This window comes from Ptiloglossa arizonensis, chromosome 8 (assembly GCF_051014685.1).
Source record: "Ptiloglossa arizonensis isolate GNS036 chromosome 8, iyPtiAriz1_principal, whole genome shotgun sequence".
Classification (NCBI taxonomy): Eukaryota; Metazoa; Arthropoda; class Insecta; order Hymenoptera; family Colletidae; genus Ptiloglossa; species Ptiloglossa arizonensis.
The window spans coordinates 19,956,098-19,973,080 of record NC_135055.1 but is presented as its reverse complement, the minus strand read 5'-3'; the positions used below and the strand labels follow the sequence as shown (position 1 = coordinate 19,973,080).

The 16,983-nt window shown below is 50.7% G+C and overlaps 1 protein-coding gene across 1 annotated transcript in view; it reads left to right on the top strand.

Moving 5' to 3' along the window:
- The window catches only part of Neto (Neuropilin and tolloid-like), a 116,545-nt gene that overhangs the window by 81,798 nt on the left and 17,764 nt on the right, over positions 1 to 16,983 (top strand). The window contains exons 4-5 of the mRNA XM_076318414.1: positions 13,751 to 14,011; positions 16,821 to 16,978. Coding sequence (XP_076174529.1) covers positions 13,751 to 14,011; positions 16,821 to 16,978 — 419 coding nt within the window. The remainder of the gene's footprint in view (positions 1 to 13,750; positions 14,012 to 16,820; positions 16,979 to 16,983) is intronic.

The following is a 16,983-nucleotide window of genomic DNA, read 5'->3' as shown; positions in this document are numbered from 1 at the left end:
CCTTCCTCGAGTTACCAGCCCTCCTTGAACTCCCCTCCGCGCCGATCCGCGGAGAGATCCTAATTGCACGAACGGAACCTTTTTAATTGCTCGCTCGCGAGCACGATAACGCCGTTACAGAGGTATCATTATGAAATGTGGGACAGTTTTAAGCAGCCGTAGCCACTCGGGCGCGTTAATGAGATCACAGTCGGTTGGAGACTGGATAAGCATTCGTCGAATGAAACGCGATCGAGCTCCTCCTCCTCCCTCCCTTCCTCCCTGTCAGCTTCGTCCCTCCTCTATCCGAGCTGGGATTCCACTTCGGTACGGTAACGAAGAAAACGGAACCCGTTGGAACGGCAGTTCGTTAAACGGGTGCGCTTCATCTCCCACGAGGATCCGGTAGGGGGGTTAGGTGGGGTAACGAGACGAATGGCCGCAACTTCTTTCTAATTACTCGCGCGCGATCGACTTCCACGATCGGCGAGGAACGATCAAGGACGCGGGAGACACCGTGCTCGGTCGCGATAATGGACGATGTAGTTTATAATGCCGACGCAGTTTACCGACGACAGAGCTCGTGAGTTATTAGCCTAATCCGCGAGATTGCCGTCGACGTTGCCCCGCCAATCGGTGGCCTCGATACGCTGAATGAGCGACCGGCCTGCGTTCGTGATTCCGTGGATCGTGACGCACGCCCCTGGTACACCAGCTTCGAGACACGTTCGCAACGATACCTCCAAGGAGCACCACGATTCTCGAACGATAAACGTTCCCAACGAAACGTGTCCTCTCGACAGCTTTGGAGCTTTCGTTGTTCCGTACAACATTTTCGAGAGTTTCTTTCGAATCGATCGTCGATCGATACAGTATTTTCTTCGAGCTCGTTTAATCCTTTGCGGACGAGCGCCGCATATATGCGTTTTACGCAAATCATCAAATTGGCCGAAGAACTCGTATATGCGTTTGGCGAAAACAGTTGATAGAGCCGGGAAACGCATATGTGTCCCACCTAAATGCATGTCGATGGCCGAGGTTAAGCAGAAATATGCGCTGGCAATTTTAAATGACTATCGCGGCAGGAGCTCGGCACCACGGTACGGTTCACTTTGAACCGTCCCGTCCGCAAAGGGTTAACGTAGGATCGTGGTACTCGTTGCGACGTCTTAGAGGATCACGATTGGTCGTAACGCGTGTGTAATTACGTGTGTTACGCGTGTGTTCGATATGGACGAGTCACTGTACAAAGTTGCGACAAAACGTGACGGTTCTTTTTCGAACAGAAAACACCAATTCAGCTCGTCCTCCAACGATCAACGCGTCTGGATCCAACAGATAGTATATTTTACCACAATTGGTTTCGCGCAACGAACACCTAGGCGATCTTCGTCTTTTTCGTTACATTTCCCTCACCGTGAACGAGTACGCGTGTACGAGAGTGAGGTACGTAAAACCCTGAGGACACTTTTAAAATTCCAAAGTGTATTTAAACTTTGGCTTGTCCGCGCGAAAATTACCCCCGGCGGCGTGGACGGAAAACTTATCAAGGTCGCCGTACGTGAAAGGTTAACGAAGCTGTTGTCGTCGAGGCGCAAAGTAATTACAGAAAACGGACACTTTAACGGTGACCGGGGCTAATTCCGCGAAGAAACCCTCAGGCGGTTACCCGATCTTCGGGAGTGTTGAAATTTAACTATTTAATATTTAACTTGGACAAGTTGGAAATCTTCCCTCGGAATATTTATTCGCTTCGGGAGGGGTTCGATCCGATTCGTTTATTTAATCGACACGTACGTAAAGTATTCCTTTGCTTATCTTTGGAAAAATAGAAGAAGAAAATCGAAAGGACCTTGGACGAGCCTATACATTAGAAATTTTTCGAATGTAAAATATCAATTTGGTAAATACTCACCCTGTAGACTTCCGTGTACGAATACAGTACTTCGACTAGAGTATTATTTTCCTCGCTCTTCGTCCGCGTAAATTAATTACGCGTGCGAGGACTCGCAACACCGCGTTCTCGTGGATCACGTGACAGTTGCTTCATAGCGTTGCAATTATGCCACATTCCGTGCGTATGCGCACCGGTGCCAAGATAGCTGCTTCCGATCGGTTGTTCTGGATGGCTCGTTGACTCTCGACTACGGTCGCACGAACGTGAATCGCGATCGAAACGTTAGCGTCCTTTGCACGGTCTTGTACGCTTCTCGAGAAAGGAACCTCGAGGTTATTGGTTGTTATTCGTCGGGAAGCAGTGACGCGGCAGGTAGGTTCTAAGAAAACCTCGATGACTCGAGACAGGGTGCTGGTATCGCGCATGTACACAAACGAGTTTAGCGGCGAGAATCGAGCGACGTTGGATGTTCCACTCGTTGGAAATTCTCCGGTCGAGATTTTTTCCAAGTGCTCTCCGTTTCGGAGCGATTATTTCTACGCTTTCGAGTACAATTGAAAGGAAAACTCGGCAAGTTCGGTCGCTCGAAGTGAAATTAAAGTTGAAATTTCGTTCGGTGGACGAGACCGGTCGGTCGATTGTTTCCATTATTTTATCCCGATTCTTGGAATCGTTCCGAGCGCAAGACTTCCCCCGTGAGACGTCGAAATGATGGGAAACTTTGGGGAGCCAATTTGGAGCCGGCGTAACTACGTTATTCGAAATCGAGGACAGCAGCGCGCGGAACGAAAGTCAAAGAAAACGGGGCTCCACCGAAACGAGCAAAGTTACGAGGGAACTCGTTCGTTAAGGTCGATCCAGAAGGTTCGACCGTGACACGAGTGTCGACCCCTAGGTTCGGTAGGTCCGCGGGACTTTTTCGCAGACGACGCGGCTTCGCGAGGCTCTTCTTTCCTCGTCGCTTGCCGCCGTCTCGTTACCTGCAGCCACCAATTCACCGCCTCAGCCGGCGGCCGCAATTTAAAGCGTGTCGTCGCTCGCCGAATTTCTTACCGCTGCCAAGTTTCGCGTTTCACGCTTAGGGGACGAGGACTCGCAATAAAAACTTTTTCCTCCTCTTTTACTCCCGCTAATTACATCCAACCCCTTTCGCGTCTCATTTTTAATTCTTGCAAATACTCTGTTCATCGATGCGCCAAGTATCGGTGATATTTACGAGATTCTCGTAGCGGAGGTGTCTCCGCCGGTTCGGTGTTTCTACAATTTCGTCGCGGATTTATAGCGCGGTGAAGTACCAGAATCCATCCAGTGGAGGATTAACGAGTGTTTAGAACCCCGGTCTGGTGTACGGTGTACCAGCTCCCTTGTCATTACGCGAATTGTCGCTATTGGCCGTTGTCGATCATTTCTCGTCGATGGATCGAAGCGGGGAGAAGTGCAGCGTCCTTCTCGCGAAGGGTAGTTCGATTTCTCGTCGACTAACGTAGGAACGTTTTCGTCGCGGTACACGGAGGGTTAAATGCGTCGTTTGCAATAAATAGATCAACTCGAACGGTCGAGAACAGTTTCGTTGGGCTTCGGTAAACGCGTTAGCAACTCCCCGCGATCGAAAGTCTCTGGACGTCGTCCGGCGATTCGTTCGATTAATCGACTAACGAGGTTTCGCGCGCCATCGGAACCCTCCCGAGTCGCTGGATAAAGAATTCTGACCGGATACTCGAGCGAAGGACCGATACTCGCTGCGCTCGAGGACAATTCACGAGGATCGGGGACCGTCGAAGAAAAAAATTGCGACAGAGAACCTCGGGAGGAAAGGCTCTTCGGAGTCGTCGCAGACAGAAGGAAGTCGTGGCTCGGTTCCAAAGTGGACGAGCAAATCAAGTTATCAACCACTCAGGAAGTAAGGGGCCATCAAAGAACCGTTTAATGCGATCCCACGTAAATCAAGGGCGACCGCCCCTCTGCCGTCTCCGTGTTTCGTGGAACATCGAAATACTCTAAGGCCGAGAGTCTCTGCAAGGGAAGCCATTAATTGCGGCAAGGCACTGCGCTTGTCCTTGAACCGAAATACCGTTAAAGACCACCCACGATGTGCCTACCCCATCGATCAGTTTCCGATGGAAAAAGTTGCCGGGATCGTCGAGGGTTCCGTTATCGAAACGAGTACCGAATCACCGAAGAAAACCTTTCCAACTCGCGACACTGACGCTCGAATATATATTATCCTGGACGGTAATAATCGTAGCGACGATTCTCATCCGTTATTGCATTTCCCAATTCACCGAGCATCGTAATTTTCGCGCCTCTTTCCATCCTATTTCCCGTAATGTCTCGGTAATGTTCTCTCGGTTATCGATAAAAGTCGGATTCGCGATCCAGGAGGCATCCTCGTCGCTTTGGATCGCTTCTCGTCCTCTTCTGGAGAAGTTCCCCACCCGTGCTTCGCATAATGATAATCGGTGGTCCCATTAAGCACGGTACAACGGTACTCGGAGTCTTTCCAGGGTTCTTCCGCCGCGACACGGGCTTTAAAGTCCGTTCTAACAACGTTTTCGATCAGCGCGACGGCCAGGAATTACGCGCGACTTAACGACCAGCCGAATTACTTCGGGCCCCGCGTCCGAATCGGTAAATTCATTCGTGGCAGTTAGTCCTGATAAAGTTCGCGCCGGTTAATCCCTTCTTGCGGCACGGTCGTTCTCTCCCATTGTCCTCCTCGCGCGTCCATGACGAGTGGCGTCGTCGTACCGCCAACTCCGATGAATCACCGCGCGGAAAGCGGAAATTTCTACGCGCGAGAGCGAGCGAGCGAGCGTTTAAACCGGCACAACGAGATCCATCGACGCGGATTCCGCGTCTGAGGTTCCAGGTGCTCGCGAAACTCGTTTTACAAGGGTTCACCGACCGAACGTGTGAAATTCGTGTCTCGAATCGCGAACTGTCGAGCGTTCGAGCGGATGGACGGTGATAAATTTACGAAATCGTCGGCTACGATCATTTTTTTCTTCTTTTTTTGCTCGAAGAGAAGCATTTTCGCGACAACGATTCGAGAAAGAAAATTTCTTGGACCGAATCCAGGAAAACCGTGGGAAAAGTCGATCCGTTCGAGTCCTCCCGAAAGGCTTCCATCCAGTTCGATCGAACGCTCTGGAGTGCCGGTCCCAAAGTACAGATAAAGTGGAACGCCCCGATGCGTAAAAACCCTCACCGTGGAACCGTCTCGACAAACGGTCTAGCCCTCGTGGACTCTTAACGACGTATATCTGAAAATGGCCAGGCTTTCATGGTGGATCATGCGCGTTCACGGTCATCCCTGTCGGAGAGCTCGTTAAACGGTCTTGGTCGACGAGATACGACTCGACGCGAATGTAAAAGGAACCGGGGGGACCACCTCTTTTCCGGATTCGTAGCGGTCGTAAGACTACCTAATACCTCGTAAAATATGGTTACAGTCCCCCGAGACCCGTGCAAAATACAGGATTATCCGAAAAAGAGGTTGAAGGATTTAGGACCGGACAGTGCTTACAAAACTCGCGTTCGTTCGTTGGTAAAGGTGTAACGAAGTCGAGCAAACGATTCGAAATCCCGGGACCAAGTTCCCCTATTTCATCGTGCCGAGTCGAACGTGTACTCGACGAGTAGACGCCTAGAATACCGTACCGAGTCGAGCGTATACTCGATGAGTAGTCGCGCCAAGTACCGTGTCGAGTCGAGCGTATACTCGACGAGTGGACAGCTAGAGTACCCTGTCCTCGAATTGCTCGCACCTTCTCGTCGAAGAACGGTACAAGAGCGGGTATCTAGGACCCCGAGGAAGATAATTTCAAGACCTCGGTTGAACTCGTCGCTCGAATTTCGAAACTGTCAGCCGAGAATTTCGTTCAAGAAGTCAACCGAAACACCCTACGGCCACTCTCTCGATGTAAATTTTCTACTGGCTCCGTTGCGCGCAGTCTGCGCCACTTGAGAAATTCTATTCACCCGACCTGAGTCAATAGTTCCCTCCGTCTGTCCGATTTGTAGGAAATATTGAAACGATTTCGTCCGAACGCAACGTTAAAATTGAAACGGTAAAATTTAGATCGCAATTATCGACAAGAGGATCGATTCGCTCGAGTCTTAAAGTTCCAAGGCGAGTTGATCTTAAAACTAAAGCTCTTTTTAAAATTACTCCTATCGTCGACGACGATTTTGCCGAAATGTTCGCTGACAATTACATTAATGGAGAATTAATTTACCCCCTTCTTAATTCCGAACATATGTACGCGGTTTGGGTATAAATAGAAATACACCGGCGGCGGTTCGTCAAAATGTTAAATACTAAACAGAGTGTACGGTTAAACGTATCGATCGTACCCGTCGATTGTATCGCGAGCCAACGACTCTAAACGTCCCGTCGATTATAAAGTAGACCTTTGTTCACCGTCAAATTGAAACAAATGGGATACGGGGCTAATAAGCGATGAAATTTGCGTTCGGATAGTCGCGTTTTATCGCGTAACGGGAAGCACCTTCCACGAGAACCGTGTCGCACGATTTCATCGTCTCTAATGAAAATCGTAACGATGCTTCGCTACCTTCGCGTCGAACGATTTTCTCCCCCGATATTTACGAGGCTTTTAACCTCGAATCGCCGCCGAATAAAATTTAACGAACGCGCGTAATGCTCAATTAAACAAGCCCCGACGGGCCCTGGCCTCGACGTTTCGGTTCTTCCGCGGGCATTAATCATACCGCGCAAGAAACGATTCCCCGAAGCGGGCAAACCATTATTATCGTTGACCATTTATCGATCCGATGGTCGTTATACATTGTACAAGTTTAATGGCACGCCTGGATCGGACATCGTAAATCATCCGTGCGGCGAAAAAATAAGTTGGAAACAAGTTACAACGCCGGCTACGAAACACTTTCGCGATGGCTGGGGGAGAATTAAGTACAGGGGTCGGAGGGGAGGGAGAGGGAAAATTCTTGCGTTCTTTCCCCCGTTTCCTGGAAATAAAACTTCGCGACAGAAGTTCGCTCGTTCTACGTGCGAACGAATGGAAATTTATTTACAACGGTGGACTTATGTTCACCGAAACGTCACCGTAACTACGTCGTTCGGTGGACGTGTCTCCGATCGTGATTCCATTTAAATAAACAAGGAAAATGTATTCCTCGGTCAGAAAGCGGAGCCATAATTCTGTTAGGAATCGGAAAGGAGGGCAGGTAGCGACGTCCGTAAACCTCGCGGCGTTCTATCGTTCTATAAAAGATTAAGTCGACGTTAGTTCCGCGTCATAAACTCGGCGTTAGTCTCGGCCCGTCGTGTCCCTTTTTACCGCGGCTCTTCCTTCTAGATAAAGGAAAACGGGATGCGGAAGGTACCGTCGCGACCCGGTGCACGCAATTAACGTCGTCGCCAATCGGGGTCCCTTCCTCGAATAAATTCTCAAACGATCGCGTTGATTCTGGACCGCCGCAAATAACGGAGCGGACGGACGAAAAAGAACGATCGTTTTCATCGAACGATCTCGGAGGGTAACCCTTTAAAGCAACGCCTCGAGCCATCGTTTAAACAATACCGTGCGAAATTTACTCCCGATACAACGTTTCACTTTCGCCGCGAGCTTGGAAAAAAAAATCCCTCTCGGTTGTATTCCGCGTGCGCGCCGTATTCGCAAACACCTTGTTTGCTTTCGTTTCATAAGGGTTGCGCGCGCAGGCGATTCCCCGCTACCCCTCGTTACACCCACCGTACGGAAAATTTTTGCTAATATTGCCCAGCGGCACGCAGTTACAAGCAATAAACATTCAACGGGGATGAGAACCCGGAACCCACGCAGCTACAACACCGTTCCAACGGAGTTTCTAGAACAGAGGGGCGGTTGCCTCAACTTCCAGAGACCACGCGAGGCACACCCTTATTCGGCGAAGCGCTATGGAAAATTCGATTACCTACCCCGGGGGAAATGTCGATCGTTATTGCGGGGTACCACGAATTTCACGAGCTGGAAATATACTTCGCGAAGTACACTTACGTGTTTTCGGTTTTTTTTTTTTTTTTTTCCATCGAACCCCATTTTCTCGGGAAAGAACTGTCCCCGAACGCGTGCTCTTCGACGCGAGGGTCTCTCGTCAAATATCTCGACAACGTCTCGATTTAAACGGGTCCAGTTTCTTTTAATACCCTCGAACGATCTTGGTAAGTTCCAGCCTGGAAAAACTTGTTTTCCAGCGCGTTGAATTTAAGTTACGTTTCTTCCAATTTCTCCGAAGCGATACTTTGCACGTCAGTTCTGGAGCGAGGCCAATTGTCTCCCTAAGCGCGTACGTCCGATGGTATTCAGAGTTCCCCGTGACGGAAGATACGTTCGTCTCGACCCTACCGTACCCGCGAAATTAGTCGAAGGTATCTCCCAGCGATAACCAATGCCGGTTATTCGAACCTCGGGCACGTTCGAGCTTCGATATTTTTTCACGGAGCAACACTTCCTCCCCGGAGGAAGGATATCTTTTTTACGCGCGTCGGTACTCTTGGGCCGCCCTTCCGAAAAGATGGCTAATCAATGCCGGACGAGCCACGGGAGTCGCCAGTCGTCGATAAACTGTTTCACTGGTCGTTCAGCGGTGGAAAACTCTGTCCACGTTCGCGGAAAAATCACCCTCGAATTCACGCGGTATGGCAGATAGAAGAGAGCGGGTGTCGACGCCATTGGGACGATAGAACCCTGCCTTAACCTGTCGTTGATTTTGGGTACCCCGCCGATTTGGAAAGTATCGGAAAGCTTTCATACGTTTCGAGAATTTTCCCAAACGTTACGCGTACGTGAAAAATTTGTCACGCTGTTTGATTTAAAATGAAGGTAAAACCCCTACTCGTCGATTGTTTCTCGCACTCGATATTTCGTTCTTCGCGTCGTATCGAATAATTGTCCACAGCGGAGAATAAGATTCCACGGTGTCGCGAACGATTCGTTTATTTCTTTCCGTCAAAATCCACGGCTCGAGCAGTCTGTCGCATAGCGTGAGACGCGAAACGAGCGCAGGGAGCGCTGCTGAAAATTCGATGGTCTTATTAAAGGACGTCGTTACCGCGCGCGAACTACGAAGACCGATAGTCGACGGAAAGTGGTGCAATTGGTAGATGGATGAGCCTCGCGGGAGGTTTCCCAGCAGAGTGGAAACCGTAGCACGCTAATATCGCGCGAACTCTCTCCTCTTTCGGATCTGTTGTTCGGTAGGTATTCGTTCCTTGTGTAAGCACCGGGCGCGGAAGTTCACGGGTAGACATCGACGAGAAACGGGAGCGTGAATTCGGAATAGATATTATCCGCTCTCGCTTGAAATTTCTGACTTTGCAGTTCCCTGCGTAAACGTTCCTCGCTCCGCGATAATACCCTCCTCGCCGGCCCGGTTGTTTCTTCCGCAATGTCTCACCGCGTCGCTTGCAACTCGCCGTCGCGAGAAACTCCGCGACGATGATCGCGAGACTGCACGCCGGTGAAGTCGGTGGACTTGTAAATGAGTATTGTAGAGGGGCGAGTTACCCATTGTGTGGCTGAACCTGACAGATGTTCCAGACGGTGAGACGGTTTATCTACGGCAAAAATAACCCAAGGACCCTAGCAACTGCCGAACAACGAAGTCTAAGTCCTCCGTATCCATCTTCGACGATCGAGAAACGATAGGTGCGGTTATTCTCGGTAGAACTGTTCCAGTAACGATTAGTGAGCGCTACATTTTTATTGTTCGCGATAAATGAGATTACGAGCGACCAGCGCTCCGGTACGCAGCTCTTGGACACATAGTCGGAATTATTCCCAACCAGACGTTCGGTTTTACACGGCTTGGTCGTTCAGATCCGGGGACGTGCTCCACGCGCTTTTGTCAAGAGCAAACTAAAACCCACCTGACCGTCTAACGTTCCTCCACAATACGCGAATCAAGAACGTGTACGCGGGGCGAGGGAAAATCGCGGAAACCCTTCGAGAGTGGTTCTTAATTTCGCGGCGATTACAGGTACCAGACGGATGACGCTACAATCGGAAGCTAACGAGGCGCAAAAGGGCGAAAAGAAGACGCTCCGAATCCGTTGAAAAACGCGATCGACCGTTCCAAGACTGGAATGCCAGTATTTCCATACGAAAGCGGGCAGCGAGATTGCCGACGCTTTGGAGTTTCCTCTCGCCACCCCTTGCCCGTACCCGCGAGGAAATGGTCGAGACGGAGGGCTTCGTTTCTCCTTTTTTCCACCGGCTCGTTCTCTTCTTTACCGTCGCTTTTTCCACGGTCCGCTTCGAAAAACGCGGTTTTACTAAACGAGGAGCTCTCCGAGCGTCTTGAAGCCCTCCATTCAAATGGCGTTCGTGGAAACCGGGAGGTTCCCTCGCCCGAGAGAAACGTGCAACGACGTCCTCGATCGAGAGGGGTAGTCCTGCGACGACCATCGACGGTACACCACCACCGCCGCCCTCTCCCTCGGGATCTCGCGCGTATTCGAAATGTTTCGTTCGTTCGTTCGACGACGATCTTCCAGGGTTTCTCTCGGAGCTCGTCGAAAATATCGTCTTCCGGACGAATCGAACTCTTCGAACGAATCTGGACGATTTCGTACGGAAGGTGTGCGTAAATTCGCTCGTTTCGGCGCGCGTTTCTTCCTTAATTCGTGCACTCTCCGAGGCGCGAGACGAGAACGAAACCGATCCCGGACGATGGCCAGAATTTCATTCACAACCCGGCGCAAAATACCTGCCAGCGACGATACACTGAACATAATAGCGTCCTCGTGGCCGCGAAATTCCCGTCTCTGTACCCTAATGGTCGCTAATAACGCTACCGGACGTAATTTATCGCGAGTCACCTAAACAATTCGGGTCTGTGCGGTCCGTGGGAGCATCAGCCGGTCCATCGACGAGAATCTTCATTTCGCGGCGACAGAGATTACTCGTGGGTGTTGTTGGCGCGATTTTAATCGCTACCGAAATAGTCGGTCTATTTCTCGCGCGGCGTTTAATCGCCGTGAGCTCCCAAGAACAAACAACCGCCGCGATCCTCGACGATGGAATTTACGGTCAATATTTTCACCGGCCGATCGGGAGCAACGCGCGCCCGATCTTTGCATCGGCAGCGCGCGAACGGGATACTTTGTTCGCAAACACTGAATTATTTACGACGCGGGTAGCTCGCGCAACTTTTCATCGATTCGCAGCCGTTGAAAAAGTTCCGCGATACATTTCGTTGCGAGTGCTCGAAAACGATGGTTTTAACGGACACGGTAGACGGATCGTGCCTTTGCCAGCCGCTTCGCGAAACGCAAGGCGAACGAAAGTTGCCGCGTTCGGTTCCGTGCGTTCGCGTTTCGAAGCGACCGATCGCGTCTCTCCATTGTCGGTTGTTCGATTTATCGACGAATCGATCCGTTAACGCGTTAATCTCGTTACTTGTACGCTTGAAAAGTAGGGTTCGGAGATCACCGAACAACCGTGAACGATTTTTCGAAAAGCCAAAGGTTTTCACGATCGCGTCTCTCCGCGGTCGGTTGTTCGATTTACCGACGAATCCGTTAACGCGTTAATCTCGTTACTTGTACGCTTGAAAAGTAGCGTTAAGATATCACCGAACAACTGTGAACGATTTTTCGAAAAGCCAAAGGTTTTCACGATCGCGTCTCTCCACGGTCGGTTGTTCGATTTACCGACGAATCCGTTAACGCGTTAATCTCGTTACTTGTACGCTTGGAAAGTAGCGTTAGGAGATCACCGAACAACCGTGAACGATTTTTCGAAAAGCCAAAGGTTTCCACGATCGCGTCGACCGATCGTAAACACCGCGGATCGAAAAATCTGTACGCAGTTACGTAACGCGAGTGGAAAAATACAAAAATGGAAATATACGCGGGAGAAAGATAACGGTTCACGGTTATCGAGGGCAAAAACGTAGCTCGACGCGTAACCTCGGACTAAACCTGGGTCGTTGAAGCGTTACGGGAATGTTCCGTATTTTCGGTGCGTAAGCGCGTTAAGTGCGTTCGATTTCAACGCACCGATCCCCTGTCGTTCCCGATTGCGTGCAAACGATTCTAAACAAGGCCAGACACCGCGCGGAACGTCTATCGGTCGTTCGACCGGCCGTAAACTCCCTTCACGGATTATCCATTAATTCCGTGCGAGATTGTCCCGAAAAATGTCACGCGCGTACACGCGTGGAGTGCCGCAAAGGCGACCGCGCCGCTGGGAAGATAAAGTGAATTCTAACGATCGGATCGCGCTGAATAATTCGTGGATAATCTTCGTACGTGCGGAGAAACCGGGGGCCCGTTTGCATCCCAAGTGCCTCATTACAGATTGCATCGCGTATCGTTGGGATTTACGCGCGCCACGGGGGGTGCCAAGCCACTCTTACCGACACCGTGATTTTTGCAAATCGCTCCTTCGTATCCCGCCATACGCCCCCAAGGTTACGCAACGGACGAGGGAACACCGATTTCGTGTTGTCGAACCAGAGAAACGAGATCGAACGGGGGACGTTCCGTCTCTCCTAATCCTTCGAACGTCATTTTTTATCGCGCGGGTTGCACGATTTTTCGAATTTTTTTCCGGACGAACCGTTGTGATTTTTCGATTTCAAATTTTCCACTCGTATAAACTATTGGAATTCGTCGAAGTTGCAGAACAAAGAAGATTCTTCCGTGCGGAAGTAAATGGGAAAAAAATTTCTACTTTGGAATCGCATTTCGAAAACTCGAAAGAGATTTAAAACGATCGATCCCCGTTCTCCCGTAGCTGTACCGATATCTTGTATTTCCTCTTCGACTTGCTCGCGGAGAAGAAAAATTAACATCGTCGTCGTTTTCCGTCCAGCGTCGCGCTGTACCGAAAATACGGTTCCAATTTGAGAAATGGAATAATGTTTGTCCCCGCTCGACGAATAAAAATGTACGGGGAAAATCAGCCGCGCGAGCTACACACGCCGAGAGGCGCGTAGTCCGACGAGAGGCGTCCCAAAAAAAAAAGAAAAAAAGAAAAAAAAAACGAGGAACTGGCCGACGACTACGACGAACAACCTGGCGGTACGCCAGAGGCAACTTTCGAGGCTAACGACATCGGAATATTTGTCGTGTAATCCGACCAATCCCGAGCACATTCTTGCATAGAGATTCGAGCGATGCGTGCCCCACGCGAGGGATCGTTTCTAGGAAATACGAGCCGAGAATGTCGAACAGAAGCCTACCGATCTCGCTACGAGAGCATGATCTTGCACGTAGGGTACACGTAGCTCTCTGTGCGAAAACGTCAGCTACGAGACGAATGTACGACCGACTGCGAGTGGAAAGTGTTCAATACAGAGCGAACCGTATCCAACGGATGTTTACAGTTTACAGTATGACCGTTTCGAGAGTGTGCACGAATCACTGGGAACGCGTTTGGAATCTTTTAAACCGCGACGGACGAAAATGGCGGTCGATAGAGTTTCGTAGAGTGCGGAGGAGTCATGGTCCTAGACGCGTGGGTTGTAATGCGAGAGTCTCGTTTTAAAATATATTCCACGTTATTATTATCAAAGCAGAGTATCGTCGTAACTTACCCGAATACCTAACGTTCCTCCGAGTCGTGATTCTTTCGCGATCTTTCGGTTTTCCAAGAGTCGAGGTAATCGTACGATTACCTCGCGATCGGACGAAAAGATCGTCTTCTTTTTCTAAACGGACGAATCGAAGACTTCGTATTCGACGATCCTCGGCGTGAGCACTGCGATTAGAAAGCTCAAGATTCGTCGCGGGTGAACGACGAGCGTTCACGTGCGACAGCCTCGGTGACGAGAATCGTTCGGAGCGTTCCGCTTCACCAGCAGCCAGCCTCTAACGCCGCGATTCCCCCTCTCTCGTTTCAGCTGACAAAGGTATGCTGTTGAAGCTCGACTTTCGAGACGAGTTCAAGCTCGAGGAGAGCCCTGACTGCCGTTACGATTTCCTCGAGGTACGTGACGGCCAGCACGGCTACTCCAATCTTCTCGGCAACTTCTGCGGCACGAATTTCCCCCCAGAGATCACGTCGAAGACGAGATACCTCTGGCTACGATTCCACAGCGACGATAGCATCGAGGCCAAGGGATTCAAGGCCGTATGGAGCATGATACCGAGACCTACCTATCGTAAGTCCACGAAATTACGGATCGTTCGTCCGCGTACGTCACCTTCTCGAACCGATGGATACGTACGCGACGTCGATTTATTAAGAAAATTCGCGACGCCGCGCGATTCGACGAACAACGACCATACGACGTCGCGGCGGAGACGATCGCGCGGAATTTACAAGAATATCGCCCACGGGATACGTAACTCGTAACGTTTCTCCTTGCGAATCGTGAGCGAGCTTCGTGACAGTTTCGACGAATAAATTGCTCGAAAATTATTTTTCAAATCGTATTGCCAAGTTTCGCGGAGATTTTATATCGCGCGACGAAACTTTACCGAGAAACGTTTACCTCTCCGCTCGATAATTGCACAGAGCGATAAGGACCGTTTCTGTACTCGAGAGAACCCGTCGAACGTCTTTTTAATTTCTTACGCGACTTTTACGCTCGCGGAGATAACACGGTGAACTCGAGTCGAGCTTAAAAATACAGCGTTCTTTGAAAAAACTCGTCGTCTCGATATCTCGGAGAATATAAGACGCAAAATACTCACAAAGACGTTCACCGGACGAGCTCCCTCGAGTGGAACGCGTTCGATCGAATCGAGGTGTAACGAGATATTTCGAATAACCGATAGTTCGTGGAACGAGGGAAACGAAATTACGTAGTTACAGCGTGATTCGAGGTAACGATCGGAAAAACACGATCGGGGAAGTTTCGTTAAAATTGCAACGCGGTTCCCGCGGTACTCCGCGAGTGCTCGGTGAACGCTCGTGGTCGAACAACGAAGATTCTCGACCCGGTTAATTTATACGGATTTGGTAACTCGAACGGGGGAATACCCGTGGAAATTCCTCTATGTCGTATCCAATGTGCGCGCGATACGAGACGAGCGCGAGCATCGTTAACGAAATCTCGCGGTTCGGTTTCCGTTTCGTTGGTGGGAACGGTTAACGAGTTTCGTAGATATCGTACATAAGTCCGTCGTTAGGCGCAAAAGTTTTACGATCGCGGTACGTCTAAGAGGAAAAGAATAACGACCGCGATCGTTATTAAAATTTCACCGTGGGCAACTGTATCGCGAATACTTGGTGGTCCTCGTCGCGTACTCCGCTCGAGAAGTTACGAGACACCGGGGGAATGGATGATCCGAGTGGCGTGCAAGCGGGAACGGAAGCCAAAATTAATTCATAGTCACCGGCAAGAACGGGGCAAAGGCTATGAATACACGGTATCCACCCGCGGCAAGAGTCATCGAGCCGCTCGACGGATCTACTCCGCGACGAGGCGGCGAGGCGGCGCCACGTCTTACGGATCGTCCCGCGACTCGTTAATTGTTTCACTCGCGTGATATATTCGATCGTTATTTCCTCGGATAAACGCGCGATGAGACGATAACCGTCAACCGTTTGATTTACGACCGGCCGTACGAAAATAACCGGATGTCGACCGTCCGGAACACCCGCGAACTGTTCACCCTTTTCCGCGAGATCGACTCGAGCGGGTAATTGGTCCGGAATCTTTCTCGTAACGACGCGAGGTTGGCGGATTCCATCCGTCGAATTGCATCGTACACGAGTACCGGGTCCCACGGTCGGAAAAATAACGGAAATTTCCGCGAAACGGGGTAAAGATCGTCCGGTTCGTTCGCCGAAAACAAGAGAGTAGCGATTCTCGGATCAGAATTCCCATCCGGACATTAGCCCCAACGGCGGCTCGCATTGGGAAGTTTCCAATCCGCTCGAGATCCTCACGGCTCTCTGGATTATTCGCGAGACGTTTTCCTTGTTTTTCTTTCCACCGCGAGCGATGATGGATCGAAGCTACGAGCGACGTTAAAAATAACCGAAAAACGGTGTCTCGTGCCTTCTCGTCGATTCTCTAGCACACTCTACGGTGTACCGTCGTCCCGTTGACGCGAACTCGAGATCGCCGAGGGAGTTGCGTAACTCGCGTCGACGATTCATTTTCGCGAGACGGTTCCGGAAGAAATGTACAACGTTGCGCCGGGCCCGTTTTCTTTCAACGGTCGAACGATTAAAGTGTCGTACGCAACTACGGCGATGGTTCCGCGTCGACGAGACCAACGGGAGCACTTTACGGCTCGTGTCGCGACAGCGAGCGCGTGAAATTCCACGGCACGCGGGACGTAAACTACGGCGACTTCCTGCGCGTAATAACGCGACACCGTCTATATACGCGGGTTTCGTTTCGTCACGGTCTCCAGCAACGGCACCGATACCTCGCGACGATATTCATCCGTCGTTTCGTACGCCTCGTTATTCCGTCGCGTTTCCGCTTACCCGGTCACGAATACTGTTGCTCTTAACGCGCTCCAAAACGCGGGGCTTTCGTTCGAGTACTCGTCTCGTGCTCGTCGCGGACGATGAAACGACGGTTACCAGACAAAAGGTAAGCGAAGGGAAATGAATCGGACGCGGGTCGAATCTGTTTTCGCGGTTGATTAATTTCCTGCGCTTTTATTGTGCGGCCGCACGATCCCGGGAACTTTGCAACGGCAATTCGAAAACCCCTGCGAACGAGAAATGAATTATACCGCGGACAATGGGCGGACACACTTTTTTTTCTTTTTTTCTTTCTTTGTTTCTGTTTCTTTCCGCGGATCCTCTTCTCCGCATTCCCGTGGCCACCGAGAGAGCTCGCGGGTAATTCGAGGCGCGGTCCATTGACTCTACGCGCGGAATATCGAGCTCGTTCCGTGTCCGTGGGAAATGAAACACGCGCGCGCACGTTTCGATGAATGGGGTAAATACCGTTGACGGTCCGTTCGTGAAAAGAGTAATGCTGTAATAGGTGTGATTTGCAGCGGGGTTACCGCCTGAACCTGAACCCTGCGTGCAAGAGGTGTCCGGCATGGAGGCGGTAATCAACAGCGACGACGTCCTGGACAGGAAGAAACTCGCCGAGAAGGAGGGTATCCCTTTGGATTGCATGTGGAACATCACGGTCAAGGAAGGATGGAAGGTGAG